The sequence below is a fragment of the Panthera pardus genome, unplaced genomic scaffold, assembly GCF_024362965.1.
Source record: "Panthera pardus isolate Hobbes unplaced genomic scaffold, ASM2436296v1 HiC_scaffold_8, whole genome shotgun sequence".
Classification (NCBI taxonomy): Eukaryota; Metazoa; Chordata; class Mammalia; order Carnivora; family Felidae; genus Panthera; species Panthera pardus.
In genome coordinates this window covers 16289756-16307439 of record NW_026527013.1, presented here as the reverse complement: position 1 = coordinate 16307439, position 17684 = coordinate 16289756, and the positions used below count along the sequence as shown (strand labels likewise).

General features: G+C 50.8%; 1 protein-coding gene across 1 annotated transcript; it reads right to left on the bottom strand.

Moving 5' to 3' along the window:
* On the bottom strand, window positions 1-4552 carry FAM240A (family with sequence similarity 240 member A). The gene is made up of 2 exons (XM_019416578.2): window positions 4410-4552; window positions 1-133 (listed from the first exon to the last, which is right to left on the bottom strand). Exons 1-2 carry the CDS (start codon window positions 4550-4552, stop codon window positions 1-3), a joined length of 276 nt encoding a protein of 91 aa, XP_019272123.1.
* Between the last annotated feature and the right edge of the window lie 13132 nt (window positions 4553-17684).

The following is a 17684-nucleotide window of genomic DNA, read 5'->3' as shown; positions in this document are numbered from 1 at the left end:
TCAGTGCCTTGAATCCTCTTGGGTCAGCGAAGCGAGATGCTCCCGGCCAACGTTTGCCCGCTTTTTGGTCTCATCTGGGCTGTTCTGAAGTCTCAGCTTTGCTTCCAGTCTCTGCCTCCATCCTTCTCTGAGCCTGAAAATAGACACCAAACACGCAAACGGAGCAGCCATTTCCACGGCTGTTGGCTCAGGGATGCTTCCTTCCCCCCCTTGTGTTGCCCCCCGAAGGTGTCTGTGTGTGCATTCAGGTTTTAAAAGGTATGCAGAGCACTTGCAAATTTAAATATATGCATATTTTATATTTTGTGGGTATATCTCTAACTCTCACTTCTGTTCAGTCTCTTCTAATCTTAACCCTTCAAACTTTCCCTTTGGGGCTGCAACGTCTTTAGAGTTGTGGAGGGGGGAACCTGTCAGTCTAGAATTGTTCACTCGGCAGAGCTGTCTTTCAAACACAGAAGTGAAGTAAAGGTGTCTTCAGCCATGCAAGAGCGGGAGGAACTCGCACCAGCAGCCTGTCCCCACATGACATGTTAAAGGAAACCCGTCAAGCAGAGGGAGAATGGCCCGAAACGGAAGTCGGGATCTGTGCAATTCAGTGAAGGGCGATCGCGTGGGTGCATATTACTAATTTTGTCTCACTACTTAAATCTCCTTAGGGCGCCTGGGTGGCTCAGTCGGTTGAGCGTCCGACTTTGGCTCAGGTCAAGATCTCACGGTTCGTGAGTTCGAGCCCCACATCGGGCTCTGTGCTGACAGCTCAGAGCCTAGAGCTGCTTCGGATTCTGTGTCTCGCTCTCTCTCTGGCCCTCCCCTGCTCGCGCTCTGTCTCTGTCTCTCTCTCAAAAATAAACTTTAAAGAAAAAAATTGAAAAAAAAAAAAGAAGATAGTGTCTGAAAGCAAATCTGTCAATGACGTCACGTGGGGTTTATGACGTGTGTGGAAGAGAAACTTTACTTTGCACCGTTGGAGGGGGAGCGGGGGGCCGGGCCACTGTAAGGCTCCCACACCCTCCCTACGGGAGACCAGGTGGCCCTCAAAGGCACACGGTGATGGAGGCCCTAAAGCGACCCTGAAAAGAACACAAACAGATGGCGTTAAAAAGCCGACAGAGGAGATAAAATGAAATCATAAAATACCATTTAGTTAACCCAAAAGAAGGCAGAAAAGAGATAAAGGAAAAACAGCACAGATGAGCGAACAGGAGACAAATCGCAAGCTGGCAGATTTAAACCCAATCATGCGCATTAACGTTAAAGATGTAAACCGCTGATTAAAATGAAAAGATGTTGAGTTGAATAAAAAATGATATTGAAATAGAGGCCGCCTACGGGAAAATCGCTTTTTGTTTTATTTTATTATTTTATTTTATTTTGAGAGAGAGAGAGAGAGAGAGTGTGTGAGAGCAAGTGGGAGAGGGGCAGAGAGAGGGGGAGAGAGAGAATCCCAAGCAGGCTCCATGTTCCGTGCAGAGCCTTACTTGGGGGTCGATCCCACAACCCTGGGCTCATGACCTGAGCCAAAATCAAGAACTGACTGAGCCACCCAGGCGCTTAGGAAAGTCACCTTTAATATGAAGGTGGCAATAGGTTAAAATCAAAAGGATGGGAAAATATTCTATCTTAACCCTAATCAAAGAAAGCTGGAGTGTAATATCAGACGAGGTAGATTTCACAGCCAAGAACATTACCAAAGAGAAAGAGGGTCGTTTGGCAACAAGGGGGTCAATTTATCAAGGGGACGTAACGATCTTAAACATTTGTATGAAAACAGAGCTTCAAAACACACGAGACGAAATGCGACAGAGCTGTTAGGAGATAGAGACAGATCTGCAACGACAGCTGGATTTCAATACCCACATTTCAGAACCAGAGGCAAGACATCAGTAGGGCTGTGGAACTCTGAACAACACTACCAACCGACCGCTCCCCGCTGGTGAAAGGCGGGGACTCTCCAACAGCCCTCTCCTCCTAGTGTCCGTGGGAAAAGTCATAAGGAGAAAATGAAGGCATGGGGAGATCTGCGGGCTCACCCAGAGACCACAGGGGCTGGGGCCGTTCCTCTGGCGTCTGGTCTCTGCTGTATTTAATCCTGGAGTAAGTGGCCACGTGCGGGGGCCGGGGGTGGGGGTGGGTTGGGGGTTGGGCGGGGGAGAAGGAACTGACATTATCCTGTTCCAGCCTCGGAACAGCCTAATGAACTGGGCCATCTCCTCCATTTTGTGCCGGGACAAGACGGATTAGCGGGTAAGAGCAGAGACCCTCTGGAGGAGGCCACCGGGTTCAAATGGGAAGAGGAGGAGAAGGATGAACAAATTCGAGTCTCGCCGTCCCACCAGCCAGAAAGCGTCCCCCTGCGGTCTTCCGTTAAGTTGCATAGACGGACACTGTGCATATACATTGTCATGTTTTAATTTTTTGACATTTATTCCTCTTTTGAGAAATAGTGTGAGCAGGGAGAGGGGCCGAGAGAGGGGGAGACACAGAATCCGAAGCAGGCTCCAGGCGCCGAGCTGTCAGCACAGAGCCCTACGCGGGGCTCGAACCCACGGACCGCGAGATCATGACCTGAGCCGAAGTCGGCCGCTTAACTGACTGAGCCACCCAGGCGCCCCTGTCATGCTTTAACAGACTGGAGCCGGTTTGCTCATCCCTCGGCGTGCACCTCACTTTCTGCATCTTCCTTAGGCAGTTCCATCGCACCTGACGCCTTCTGCACACTCCCTGGGGCGGGAGCAGGGGGCACACGCGTGCACGGCGTGCTGAGTGGCCTGGCCTGGGGAAGGAAGGTGGCAGGGACCACAGAAATGACTGACCGCCCACCTCGGCTTCTCAGACAATCCCCGGAGGAGACGCCCTAACACGGTGCTCCAACAGCGAGGACAGCCTGCTTCCCCTTGCCCGTGGCCAGGAATGTGGCCCAGCAGCTCTCCATACGTGCAAGAGGCTGGGTTCCCCTTGGGACTCAGGAGGGCGCTTGGAAGGCAACAGCGAGTCTAAGTCGCGCGGACTGGTGCGTGTCGTTGGCCCAGCAAGCACACACTGGCAGCGTGGAGTCAGCGGCCCCGCCGTCGGGCCGATCCCCCCGGCCATACACAAGCTGTGCCCTCTGCAAACAGACGGCGGCTGAGCTGTTCCATGGGGACGGAGGACCCACATGGGCCCTCTGCAAACAGACGGCGGCTGAGCTGTTCCATGGGGACGGAGGACCCACATGGGCCTGTCCCCTCACTGGCTCCGAAGTGGAGATGGCGTGTGCGGGTGGTGAGCCGCCGTGGTCCCCACAGCCATGGCGGCCCCGGTCTGCTCAAGGGAGTCGCCGCTCTGCCCTGGGTGGACTGGTTTGGCTGCCGCAGGGATGCCCGGCAGAGGGGTGACCGCCCATCAGCCCCTCTCAGAGAACCTCGCAGGGTGTCCCGTGTCTTCACCCAGACGAGCCCTGGGAATCGGTCATGGTCTCCTTTGCTTGATTGCTCTTTACGGGCTCATCTGCTGACCTGCTCCCCAAATTTAGGGTGACCCCCATGCACTAGAAATGGTGACAGAGGGGAGATTTTTCCATTTCTAAGATACGGATCAAAGGGTACATTTGTTAATGTAGAAGAATTTTAAAAATTACTGCCCAAGGGCGCCTGGATGGCTCAGTAGATTGGGCGTCCGACTTTGGCTCAGGTCATGATCTCATGGTTCGTGGGTTTGAGCCCCACATCAGGCTCTCTGCTGTCAGCGCAGAACCTGCTTTGGATCCTCTGTCTCCCTCTCTCTGCCCCTCCCCAACTCTTGCTCTCTCTCTCTCTCTCTCTCAAAAATAAATAAATATTAAAAAAAAAAAAAAAGAAAAGCAAACATAAAAAATTGCTGCCTGTCAGTATAGGTGATGGCAGGAACATATGCCGGGAAAATTAAAATAATGATGTTCTCTAAGATGCCCATCTGGCATTCTTCTGGGGAAATAAATTTTGCTTTAAAAAAAATAGACAAACAAGGGCAGTAATGCTTCGCCCATGTGTGTTCATGGCGGGGATGCTGACAGCGGGGAGGTTGTGCCTGGGAGGCCGGGGATATGGGAATTCTATCTTCCGCTCAGTTTTGCTGTGAACCTAAAACTGCCCTAAAGAATAAAGTCTATTTTGTTTTTAGTGGCGTCTGGGTGGCTCAGACGGTTAAGAGTCTGCCTTTGGCTCGGGTCATGATCTCACAGTCCGTGAGTTCGAGCCCCACGTCGGGATCTGGGCTGATGGCGCAGAGCCCGCTTCAGAGCCTTCTCTGTCTTCCCCTTTCTCTGCCCCTGCCGTGCTCATGCTCTTTTCTCTCTCAAAAGTAAATAAATAAATGTCTATTCTTAAAATCGAATGAACAGTAAAAAAAAAAAAAAAAAAAAATAGACAAACGAGAAACGAGCCACGTACTTTCTCAGGGCGCTTTTTCCCAGGCGATATTCCTCCGACTGTCGGTAGTAGGTCTGTTTGCCGATCTCCTGTTCCCAGAAACGCTTGAGCTCGTGGCAGGTGTTTCCGCAGAAGACTTCCCGGCGGACGTACTGATTGTTCATCCCCTTGAAAAAGAAAGTATCAGTCGAACCCCCGTGGAACACGCTCCCTCAGACTCTGGGGGGTACAGACTATTTGAATCCGGCCCCTGCCACTTATCTGAGGGGGTCCTGGCCAGTGGCAGAACCTCACGGGGGTGGGGGGTGGGGGGTGGGGTTGGCCACACGGCTTGTCGTTGGGATACAGTGGTGTGAATGCGGAAGTCCCCCCGCGGAGCGAGGCCTGGCAGAGACCTCTGCCCTTCCGTCCTCCTTCCGGAAGAGGGGCCCTTCTCAACTCTGCATCAGCAGGTGACGCGTGCCAGGCTTGGATGCACGGTCTAGTTCGTTATCGATGCCCGCAGCACCCCCGTGAGTGGGCGTTACCCTCCTCATTTTATGGGGGAGACGTGTGACCAGTTACAGAACTTGCCTGTGGCCCCATGGCTGTAACTAACAGAAACAGGCTGCATACTTCTGCGTGTCTTCAAGCCCTTTACTAAAGGGCTTTGTCACACGTGACGGTCCCAGCGTCTGATACACGTGGAGCCGGCAGCTTTGAGGTGTGTGTGTGGGGGGGGGCGGGTGTGCACGCACTTGGGTGTGGAACGCTCCAGGTCAGACACTCAAGAACGATCGTTGTTTTACACAAAGAAACTCTGACCCACTCCCAGACCTCACTGGGTCCGGGGGACAGGTCAGAAGCAGGGACCGGAGGGGAGAGGGGTGCAGGGTGAGGAGCAGCGGGCTACTGGAAACGCCCGGAGAGACGCAATGACCGTGCGGTGGAGGCCAGGTTAATGGAAAGTGGACGGGTTCACAAGGCATCTTGGGGGGGTGGCCAACTCCACCTGCCAAATGCGGGTGAGGGGCTGTCGGTGGAGACTCTGACGCCTGTGCAAAGATGGGAAGCAGCAGAGGAGGGGTGCTCACGGGGAGGGGCCTTGAGCCATGCCGGGCAGAATCTGAGATGCCTGGGTGCTACCACCCAGGGAAAGAGAGAGACGGGTATCTGGACCTAGGGTCCGGAGCTCAGCCTGCTGGTCTGGACCACAGCTCTCTCGCAGAGATGGACTGGGGTGGTGGGGCAGGGTGGAAGGAGAGAGGGTCTGAACCCAGACATCGACCGTGGACCTGTGTTCACACCTTCTGCTTGTCAATAAATTTCTCTGGGCCTCAGTCTCTTCACCTTTAAAATTTCTCTGAAGATCAGTGGGCGCCTGAGCGGCTCAGTCGGTTGAGCATCCGACTTCGGCTCAGGTCGTGATCTTGCAGTTTGTGGGTTCGAGCCCCACATCGGGCTTTGCGCTGACAGGATGGAGCCTGCCTCTAATTCATTGTCTCTCTCTCTCTCTCCCCCTCTCCCGCTCGCGTGCTCTCTCTCTCTCTCTCAAAAATAAACATTAAAAAACATTGAAAAATAAAATAATATTTCTCTGAAGATCACAATGTAATCGTGGATGTGAAACTATTTAGCACTGTATAAATTTCTGAATAAAGACAACGTTTATAGTTCGTCAACCTTAGATTGCACAGGGCATGATACTATAATTAACAGAGAGCAATAATAACTCCTCCAACTCTCTATAGAAAAGAAAGAATTCCACTTCTCTTTCCTTCTGGATCAGCGGCTATTGACCTTGGCTGCCCGTTGGAATCTCTTGGGGAGCTTTGCAAAGACCTGACGCCAGGGCTCTATCCCCAGGGCGTCCGATTTCAGCGGCCCGTGGTGTGGCCTGGGCATCAGGGATTTGTCAAGCTCCCGCCCTGTGATTCCAGGGTGCAGCCAAGGTGAGAACTGCCATCTTGAATCCTGTCCTCTCGTGCCGTGGTCACATCTCTGTCCGGCGCTGGGTCCAAGGAAGCCGCGGTGACGAGGGCTGGGCATAGAGGCCTAAGGAGTGTAACAGTCATAGCCATCTTGCAAAATAGGCACTATTTTCCCATCTTGCAGGTAAGAAAACTGAGGTTCAGAGGTAGCCATCTGACTTCATCAAAGTCATTCAGGTGGTGAGTGGGGCAGGTGTCCTACTCAGGGCCCAGGCTCCATCCACTGCCCCTAGCTGTTGGCCACGGAGGAGGAATGTGACTCTCTTACCCCCGGAAGTGCTCAGTGATCTCGTACTTTCCTGGAAATATAGCAGAGGGCTCACTGACTGCAGTGAGCCCCCCTGCCTCAGAGCAGAATTTTTCAGAAACGGCTCTTTCCTGTTTTATCTCAATGTCTTGAGCGCACAGCCGTGCTCAACAAATACTTGTTGAATTGACCAAATCCCCCACCCCCCACCCAGTTATCTTTAGTGATTCCTCTGCAGTGCTTTGGGCATCGAGGGGAAGTCTGCAGGGACAGTAAGAGGGACACTGTCACGTCACCTTGCCTGCCCACTGGCCCTGGTGGACCTGGCCAGCGAGTGTGGCTGCAGAACATGTTTCTCAGGGAGGGCAAAGGAAAGAACCCGCTGATCCTGAGAATTGTGAGTTCATGTGAAGTTTCTGGCGTGCAGGGGAGAGTCAGTTTGGGGGAGTAAATGCTCATTAAAGTTTTTTCCCACAGAATTTAGAGGGTTCATTTTTACTCTGAAGGTTTTTTTGTTTTGTTTTTTTTAATGTTTAAGAAAATGGGAAGGCTCTTGGGGCGCCTGGTGGTTCAGTCGATTAGCGGTGAAGTGTCTGACTTCCGCTCAGGTCCTGATCTCAAGGTTCATGAGTTTGAGCCCCGCGTCGGGCTCTGTGCCGACAGCTCAGAGCCTGGAGGCTGCTTCCATTCTGGGTTTCCCTCTCTCTCTGCCTCTCTGCGTTTGGGCAGCCTCCAGACCCAAACACAGCGAGTGCGGCCTGGCGAGCAGTTATGAAGTGTCCCTACTGTGTGAACAGTCTGCGTCCAGCCTCAGGCTTCCATTTCTTTCTCTCTTTTTTTTTTTCTTCAGTGTTTATTTTTTTTTGAGAGAGACAGACGGAGCGTGAGCAGGGGAGGGGCAGAGAGAGAGAGAGAGGGAGGCACAGAATCTGAAACAGGCTCCAGGTTCTGAGCTGTCAGCACAGAGCCCGACACGGGACTCAAACCCACGCACTGTGAGATCGTGACCCGAGCCAAAGTCGGACGCTTAACCGACTGAGCCACCCAGTCGCCCCTCAAAACGTGTTTTTTAAAAGTTTATTTACCTACTTTGAGAGAGACAGAGAAAGCCAGTGGAAGAGGGGCAGAAAGAGAGCGAGAGGGAGAATTCCCACCAGGCTCCCCACTGTCAGCGCTGAGCCCGATGCAGGGCTCGAACTCACAACCCACGAGATCATGACCTGGGCGGAAACCCAGAGTCGGACGCTTAACCCACTGAGCCACCCAGGCGCCCCCTTTTGAAAATTTTTTTGAATTTTTTATCAAAACACTTCTTCCTGGACCCTGCTGGCCGCAGGAAAAAGAGGGTCTGGGCCCCACTGGGCCTGTTTGCAGCCATAAACGTAATACCCTACAGCCCGCTTTCAGATGTATTCCGGCGCTGTGCTCCAGGGCTGGCCTCCCAAACCGTCTGCAAACGCCCACCTCTGCTCCCCAGCCCTCCTCAGTGCGCCCTGCGCGCTCTAGCTCTCTTCTTTTGTTACAGAGGGACTCAGGGTGCCCCCCACCCCGGCCTCTCCCTTCCCCGAGCCACACCCTGTGCCTGGGCTGCAAAGGGCTGTCTTGGTCTGCTGCTCTTCTGTCATCCTGTCCCCGCAGCTCCCGGCGTCGGATATTCGTGAAATCTCCTCTCACCTGTAGCAGGTGTGCGGGTGTACCTGCTCTGCCCGCTTAACGCACGGTGTTCCCTGCTCACTCCCGGGGCACGGACTCCCAACCCAGCAGGCGGGAGGGTAAGAGAGAGGAGGACGGGCACCCTGCAGCGGTCCCCTCAGAGCTTCGGGGTTTCCTTTATGCGTCCTGCACCTCCGTGTTGTCATCTGTGAAATGGGATTTTTGTGAAGGTTCAATCAGATCACGCTCCTGAAAATGCCGCACACAGACGTGTGTCCAGCATCCTTCTAGGTGGCCCTCTGATTTTCTCAGGCTGTTGCCGGGCACAGGGACGTCATTAGCCACGGCGAATAGAGCATAATCGAAAACCCTAAGTTAAGTGTCACTTTTCCTTATATGTACATAATATCGAATGTTTGGCCTCTGGACTACGTACGTGGCTAGGATTCATTTGGCTTTGTTCCTGGTCTGTTGGGCTCCTATTTAGGGACACTTAGATGACAAGGCAGAAGCTTCTCAGGTTTTTAGATTAGACAACGTCCCATCTAGGGTCACGCTCAGAGGAGCATTTGGTAAAAGTTTGTGACTGGTGTCGTTCTTATGTCCTTTCACCTCTGATACACCGGAGATGAGCCTCACCACGCCCACTCATCGGGGGATGCCCACGTGTGTAAGATGGAAGATCTGATCGTGTGTTCCCGAGGGAGAACCGAGTCCCTTCTGGGGTGAACGCTGGCGTCTGTCTCCACTTTCGTCTCCACTGTGTTATTTTACAACCTAACCAGCTGTTTTGCTGGAAAACGCCGATGCCACTATGGTGCAAAGGAGCAGGCTCTCTAAGAAAAAATGCATCTTGCTGTTGGACGAGCTACCTCACCCTCTTCCTAACTTTCAGCCATCGTCCCCGGTATGACCAGCACGGTGGCGGCTGCCGTTAACCAGTTGTGTAACATCAAGGAAGCAAAATTAATGACAACTTTTAGGAAAATACACAAGTACGAGAGGAGAGAGGGAGTTAAAGACATCTGGGACTCCTAACCCCCCAACCCCAGGGACTGGTGATACTAGGATGATTCAGGGTCCCCTCAGGGGACTTCAGGTGTAACAGGGGGTGAGCTGTGACAGGGGCTGAAATGGGGGTGGGGTGGGGCACGGGAAGAGTCACCTGACCCGGTCTGAGGGGTTCAGGGGCCTGCAGGATGAGTGGGTGGGAGCAACCAGGGTGCAGGGAGGAGGCCCTGCGGAGGCGGGTGGTGAGAGCCCCCTGAAGCAGAGTGACTGAGACAGAGGGGCGTGGCCTGGGGGGGCAGGGGAGGGGAATTACTGCAAAGGGGCATGAGGGACTTTCTAGGGTTCTGGAAATGTTCTGTATCTTATTTCTAGAGAGGGTTTGCCAAAACTTATCAAATCGTACACTTGAACCGGGTGTATTTTATTCACATAGGTGATGCCTCGGTAGAAGCCGAGAAGAAATGTCTTCTGCCTTTGGACTCGAGATGCATCCAAGTTCCCTGGTTCTAACCTCTCGGGAGACTCTGGCAGCACGTCAGTGTTGGGGGGTTAGCCCCTTGCTCCATGGGAAACACGTGTTCCTGTGAGCGTGTGTGTGTTTTTGTTTCCCGGCTTCCAAAATGGAGACAGCTCCTGTACCTTGAGGAAATGAGGCAAGGAAACTATGAGTAGCTGGAAAACCCTTTGGAAACAGAGGGCATTGTCCTTGATATAGAAACGGCTCAGGATGCCCGAGGGGCTCAGTGGGTTAAGCCTCTGACTCTTGCTTTCGGCTCAGGTCATGATCTCTCGGTTTGTGGGATCGAGCCCCGTGTCGGGCTCGGCGTTGACAGTACGGAGCCTGCTTGGGATTCTCTCTCTCCCTCTCTCTCTCTGCCCCTCCCCCGCTTACCCTCTCTCAGACATGAATAACCTTAAAAAAAAAAAAAAGAAAGAAATGGCTCTGTTCTCTCCATCTCCTCCACCAAGAATACCATCACCGGTGCACCCCCACTGAGAGAATTGGTCACATTATTTCCAGCCGATCGTCACCAGCTCGGAAAAGCCGTAACTTCAGGGCCAATGGCAAACTTTACGTCACAAAATCAATTCGTGCTCGAGGAGAATGACGGCACGTAACCCCTTCACAGCAACTCGGTTCCACGGATTGTACGGAACTTCTACGTCGGTGAGGCTTCTGTGCTGCACGGAAGGCCAGCTGGTGTTAGAGAGTCACCCAAAACAAAGGCGCGCTTGTCCCCTGTGAGCCCTGACACCGTGCAAACCGTTTACTATCCCAGGCCTCAGGTTCCTGGGAGGATTAAACCTAAATTGAGGAATGTGAGTCTTCTTTTTTTTTTTTTTTTATTAAGAATTTTGGCTTATGCTGGTCATTCTCAGGACTCCTGGCGAGAGCAGCTCATTGCATATGGCGGACCATACGTGCCACCAAGCTACTTCTTACGCTGCCGACGCCTGATAAGAGCGGCCATTTTGTGACAATTTTCCACCACGTTTCAACAAGCTTCGTGGAGGTCATGGCTTGAAGTGGAACGGAGGGTTCCGGCCCCAGATAAATGGAGGAGGCGCTCTACCCCCGTCTATCCAGAGAATGCAGCTCCAGAGACAGTAGACGAAAACACAGGGCAGCTGATGGAAGACGCTGGAGAGGAAACGGTAGCAGGTGGGTCGGAGAAAACCAGAATTCCTATTACCGTTGAATGGCACCAAGTTTTTCCTGTGGGATCCAGGCAGGAACACAGCCAGAGAGAGCTCCCCATCCCCTGATTTTAGGGAGAAAGGACACTCGTAATGCTCAGGGAAGGAGGGAAATTACGTGCTCTTCCCTTCTCTAGGCTCTTGGTCTCCAGGAGGTTCCGAGGCGTGGGAGGTGTGGCGGTGGAATGGACCACTGGCAATATCAAGACAAAACCCAGAGGGCAGCACAACTTGGTCCGCCGGGAGGGGCTGTGGTCCTCTTGGTGGAGGCACCCCTGCAGCTCTTCTCTTGGCTCCCTCTGCACTTGACCCCAGATAGAAGTGCAGCACCAGACGCACTCAGCAGACCAGGTAGCTAAAGCCTAGGTTTCGGGCCAAAGGACTGAAAATGGGAGTCCAGGGAACTGGAAATTACCGGGGATACCATGGAAGTCGGTGGACTCACAAGTTACTTCAAAGTTACTTACAGACACCTAAGCTGACCTCTGGGCTGCCCGCGCAGGAATCTGACCGAAACAGGGAACGAGCGGAGAGAAATTCATGCACAGATCTGGAAAAATCGAACAGCATCACCAGCCAGCTAGGTCTGGTGGTCCAGCCAGCTAGATCCAGCCAGCTAGATCTCTCCACCCAAGGGTGGCAGAACACAGATTCTTTTCTGGTGCACATGAAACAAACCATGGGAAAAACAAATTCCTAGAACTAATTCCTAGCAAGGGTGCAAGACAGGAGATGGCGGCACAAAAATTAATACACGTCAGCAACCGACAGCTGGACACGGGAACTCAAAACACAACACCATTCACAGTAACTGCCCAAAATGAAATACTTAGGGGCACATCTAACAAAACACGTACAAAGTACGTTTGCTAACAACTGCAAAGTGCTGATGAACGAAATGTTGATGGCTCAGAGCCTTCTTTGGATTCTGTGTCCCCCCCCACCCCTGCCCCCGCCTCTCCCCTGCTTGAATTCTGTGTGTGTGTGTGTGTGTGTGTCTCAAAAATAAATAAACATTAAAAAAATTTTTTTTAATGGATCATAGGTCTGATATAAAATATAAAACTCTAAAACTCTTAGCAGAAAACATAAGAGAAGCTTTTGGGGCTTGGGGTTAGGCAGAGTTTAAAAAAAATTTTTTTTGATGTTTATTTATTTTTCAAGGAGAGAGAGACAGAGCGTGAAGGGGGAGGGGCAGAGAGAGAGGGAGACACAGAATCCTAAACAGGCTCCAGGCTCTGAGATGTCAGCACAGAGCCCGATACGGGGCTGGAACCCGTATACCAAGAGATCATGACCCGAGCCAAAGTCAGAGGCTTAACTGACTGAGCCACCCAGGAGCCCCGGGGGTTAGGCAGAGTTTTTAAGTGTGACACCAAAAGGAGCCTAATCCAGAAAGGAAAAATCGCCACACTGGGGTTCATCAAAATTTAAAAACTTTGTCCAGCAAAAGACAGTTAAGGGAATGAAGCACAAGGTACAAATTGAAAAAAATATATATATATATGCACAAATCACAGAGACGACAAAGGGTTTGTATCCAGAATATATAAAGAACTCTCAAAATTCAACACGATGAAAGCAAACGACCCATTAACAGATGGGCAGTGCACTTTAACAGACGCTTCATCAAAGAGGATGCAAACATATCAAGTAAGTCCAGTGGAAGACGTTGAACATCATTAGCCACTGGGGAAATGGCCAGTTCAAACCAGGCAGAGATACCACTGCCCCCCGCCCCCCAAAACTGGCCCAAATAAGATTCATTGACAACATGGAGTGCGAGACAGGATGGGTGTGAAGCGATTGGAAGGCTCAGACGCCGCTGCTGAGGGCCTGCCACGTGGTACAAGAATCATTCTTACAAGAATTATTTCTTACAAAGCGAAACGAAGACCGCAACACCACTGCCGGGTATTGAGCCTAGAGAAATGCAAGCTTATGTTCTAGCAACAGCCTATACGCCTGTGACAGTTCCCTTCATAACTGCCACAAAGTGGAAACAACTTAACAGTCCTTCAGTGAGCGAACGGGTAAAAACTGGCAAACATCCAGCCCCCCTCCCCCCCCCCCCCCCCACCCGGTGGCTCAGTCGGCGGACTCTTCCATATCGGCTCAGGTCATGATCTCACGGTTCCACGAGTTCAAGTCCCGCATCGGGCTCTGCGATGACAGCTCGGAACCTGGAGCCTGCTTCGGATTCTGGGTCTCCCTCTCTCTCTGCCCCTCCCCTGCTCATGCTCTCTCTCTCTCTCTCTCTCTCTCTCTCTCAAAAATAAACAGTAAAAAAAATTTTTTTTAACGTATCCCGACTTTTTGCTGATTTGGTAAGATTCAGCCATTGATTGTTTAAGATTATTACTGTCCCTGAAACACCACCGAACGCTGATAACTCAATTGTCCCATGAGTCGGCAGCACGGGCATCACCTAGAAGTTGCCGCAAATGCAGAATTCATCAAGGCCAAGGTTTGAATCAAAAACTGCATTTTAACCTAATCCCCAGATGATTCACGTGCATGTTCAAGTTTCGGAAGCTCTGCCTCAGAATTACAAAGCCCCAGATTTAGTCCGTGCTCTTAAGCATCAGCCTTCTGAGAATCCCACTGTGGCTGAGCATCTCTGTTTAAATATTCCTCGAGGATATTGGTTCTGGAGGTTTCCACATCTCTTCCTCAACAGGCACTGTTTTCTTTCTAGTATTGCATCTTGTCAGAGCCATGTTAAGTGAACACAACACTGGTACTGATTTCTGGCTTTCTCATAGAGTTTAGCTCATTTTTTTTTTAATGTTTTTATTTATTTTTGAGACAGAGAGAGACAGAGCATGAGCAGGGGAGGGGCAGAGAGAGGGGGAGACACAGAATCCGGAGCAGGCTCCAGGCTCCGAGCTGTCAGCACAGAGCCCGAAGCGGGGCCCGAACTCACGGAGTGTGAGATCATGACCTGAGCCAAAGTCGGATGCTTAACCGACTGAGCCACCCAGGAGCCCCGGGTTGAGCTCATTTTGAATGCATCATTTAAATCTATATCTTAGATATGGAAAAGCCCCATTAGGATGTCTAAGTCATTCCCCAGCAGAGGTAAGGTAGGAGGATGGGAGGGAAAGATACATCGCAGGGGCTGAAAAAGAGGTTTTCACAAGGGGTATATCCGTTTCGCTTGCCCCAGAGAGGTGCAAGATGAACATCCAGCCTCCGGCACAATCAAGCTCAACATCGTTTACCTTTGAGATGAATCTGCGCCTGTCTTGATCCGGTGGAAAGGAGCGCAAATATTGCAGCTCTGAGGGTTACAGAGGTCACAGCCCGGTCCCGAAGCCTCAGGGTCCCTACCCTTTATAGCCGAGCGGAGGAGTTACAGCAAGGCCTCAACCTTTCAAGGTTATGTGCACCCAATCAGTAGCAGAATCACCGAGGTCTCATTCCAGGGACACGGTGGCCTCCTTCCTGGCGAAAAATAGCCCCGATCGCCTGCTCCCCCTACCCACCCCAGGGCGAGCAAGCTTCTGTTCTGGCAGGCCCTGCAGGGACCATGACTTGGCTGGAAGCGGAGTTATTGTCCAGAACATGTTCTGGATTATCCACGAGCTCAAACCTGCTGTGCATCAGCAGGCAAAACCGCCCTCCACCCCTCGGAGGGTGAGAGAGCCCGGGACGGCGTGACAAGTCACACTTCGAGGTCACTTTACAGGACGACTTAGAGAGGCGTGTTGTCCTTTGGAGCTGCTAATCCACACGTGGCACTTGGTGACAGCCTTTTAAGGTCTGCTTGGTTCCCCACTCCCGCCGCCCTCCCCCCCCCCCCACAACCTGGGAGAGCAGGAACTGGCCACCGGCGAGTATCTTCCAGAAAAGAGCACCAAACCGGGAAGGGCTGCCCAGCTGAAAGGGACCTTCACGCCATTTTGAGTTGTGTCCTTGGGTGAAACATCTGGAATCGTCCCCACCTGAGAACAGTGTCAGCTCATCATTCAACCCGACTAGGTCACTATTAAGCATGCATAGGTGCATGTGACTTACTTACCAGAGTCACAGTGTCAAAGGTCAATCCTTTGCTGTGAATCTTCAGAAAGTGAAGCCCCGCTCCTCCCCCCACGAAAGAAAGAAAGAAAGAAAGAAAGAAAGAAAGAAAGAAAGAAAGAAAAAGAAAGAAAGAAAGAGAAGCCGGGTGGCGTCACCGACGTTGACTCTATGGAGCTGTTTCAGGAAGGCTCTCCGTACCCACGTGGATGCCCGATGGAGCAGCAGGTGGGGCTTATCCTGGGGAGGGAGGGAGGTAGGCCTGGAAGCCACTCTTCAAAGCACCCCTTCTTCACAATGAGAACACTGAAATCCCCAAAGCACACTTCAAGATAAAAGTACCCATTTTCCAGGCCGCCTGCTCAACTGGTTAAGTGTCCGACTCTTGGTTTCCGCTCAGGTCATGATCTCACCGTTTCGTGAGTTTGAGCCCCGCGTTGGGTTCTGCGCTGGCAGCACAGAGCCTGCCTGGGATTCTCTCTCTCCCTCTTTCTCTCTCTCTCTCTCTCTGTTCCTCCTCCACTCACTCTCTCTCTCTCTCTCTCTTACCGGCGTTCCTGCCGGTAAGTGTGATATGCTATTTTTTATATATGCTTGATGGTCAAGTTGGCTAACATGCAGTGTATATGATGTGCTCTTGGTTTTGGGGGGGAGATTCCCATGATTCATTGCTTCCATACAACACCCAGTGCTCATCTCAACAAGCGCCCTCCTCGATGCCCATCACCCATTTCCCCCTCTACCCTGCCCTCCCGCACCCCCTCGGTTTGTTCTCTGTATTTAAGAGTCTCTTATGGTTTGCCTCCCTCTCTGTGGATGGCATTATGCTGAGTGAAATAAGCCAGTCAGAGAAAGACAGATATCATATGTTTTCACTCATATGTGGAAATTGGGGAACTTAACAGAAGACCGTGGGGGAAGGGAAGGGGAAAAAATCATTTCTACTGCACTTATAAAAAGTACCCCTGGGCAGCTGGGTGGCTTGGTTGGTTAATCATCCGACTTGGCTCTGGTCATAATCTCATGGTTGGGGAGTTCGAGCCCCATGTCAGGCTCTGTGCTGACAGCTCAGAGTGTGGAGCCTGCTTCAGATTCTGTGTCTCCCTTCCCCAGCTCATGCTCTGTCTGTCTGTCTCTCTCTCAAAAATAAACATTTAAGAAATAATAATAAAAATAAAAATACTCCTTTCCTCTTTAAAAAAATCCACAGTGGAACTGAATATTTTTTAACTTGTGTTGTTTTTTATTTTTTTAAATTTACATCCAAATTAGTTAGCATCTAGTACAACAATGATTTCAGGAGTAGATTCCTTAGTGCCCCTGACCCATTTAGCCCATCCCCCCTCCCACAACCCCTCCTGTAACCCTCAGTTTGTTCTCCATATTTATGAGTCTCGTCTGTTTCGTCTCCCTCCGTGTTTTTATATTATTTTTGTTTCCCTTCCCTTATGTTCATCTGTTTTGACTCTTAAAGTCCTCCTATGAGTGAAGTCATATGATTTTTGTCTTTCTCTGACTAATTTCACTCAGCATAAACCCTCCAGTTCCATCCACGTAGTTGCAAATGGCAAGATTTCATTCCTTTTGATTGCCGAGTAATACTCCATTGTATATATATACCACATCTTCTTTATCCATTCATCCATCGATGGACATTTGGGCTCTTTCCATACTTTGGCTATTGTCGATGGTGCTGCTGTAAACATAGGGGTGCATGTGTCCCTTCGAAACAGCACACCTGTATCCTGTGGATAAATGTCTAGTCGTGCCATTGCTGGGTCATAGGGTAGTTCTATTTTTAGTTTTTTGAGGAACCTCCATACTGTTTTCCAGAGTGGCTGCACGAGCTTGCATTCCCAGGAACTGAATATTTCATAGGTGAAAGATTATCTTGAAGGATTTTTTTTTTTTCCACTGCTGAGTGCTGGCAAAGCCTTTCTGGTTACATGGGGTTCCTCAAACTTTATTGAAGTCATTCACACGTCCTTTAAGAAAAAACTTACTAAGTTAAACGTCTGAGTGTTGTGCCCCCTCCCCGGGCTCACAACAATCTGAAAACCTATTCATTCCCCCAGCATGGAATTTCAAAGCATCCATAATTTGTTTATGTCGAAGGACGGACATTTGTGATTTTCCCGACCCAACCGAATTTTGAATGGACAGCCTTCTGAATTTCCAAATTTTTTTTTTTTTTTGAATTTCCAAATTTTCATTCTGTCATTCGTAATTTGTTTAATGGACAGACCTCCTCCTATTCAATCAGATTCTTCATTCTAGTGAAACCCAGCATCTTATTTAGAATGAGGGTGTGCCCAGGACCCAGGCCATATACAGACTTTCTCTGGGAAGTTTAAGAAGACTTCAGAGATAGGATGAAGCTTATCTTTGGCGGGGAGGGGGGCACTGATTCTGGCCATGTGTTCGTCTGGAGCCAAGGTCACTCAGTTGGACCTGTCATTGACGTATTTTCTCATGTTTTAGGGTTTATGGTCATGTGGGAGAAAGAGATACTTACGGCCAGGTCCTTTCTGCTCTAATACCGGTATTATTCATATTATAGGCTAAGAAACATTTGAAGTTGTATTTAACAAGGCTCACAACATAAAAGGAGCCTGGAGACAACAGGGCACCACTATTTTCCCAATTTACCATGCTTCTATCTATCTGTGTGTGTGTGTGTGTGTGTGTGTGTGTGTG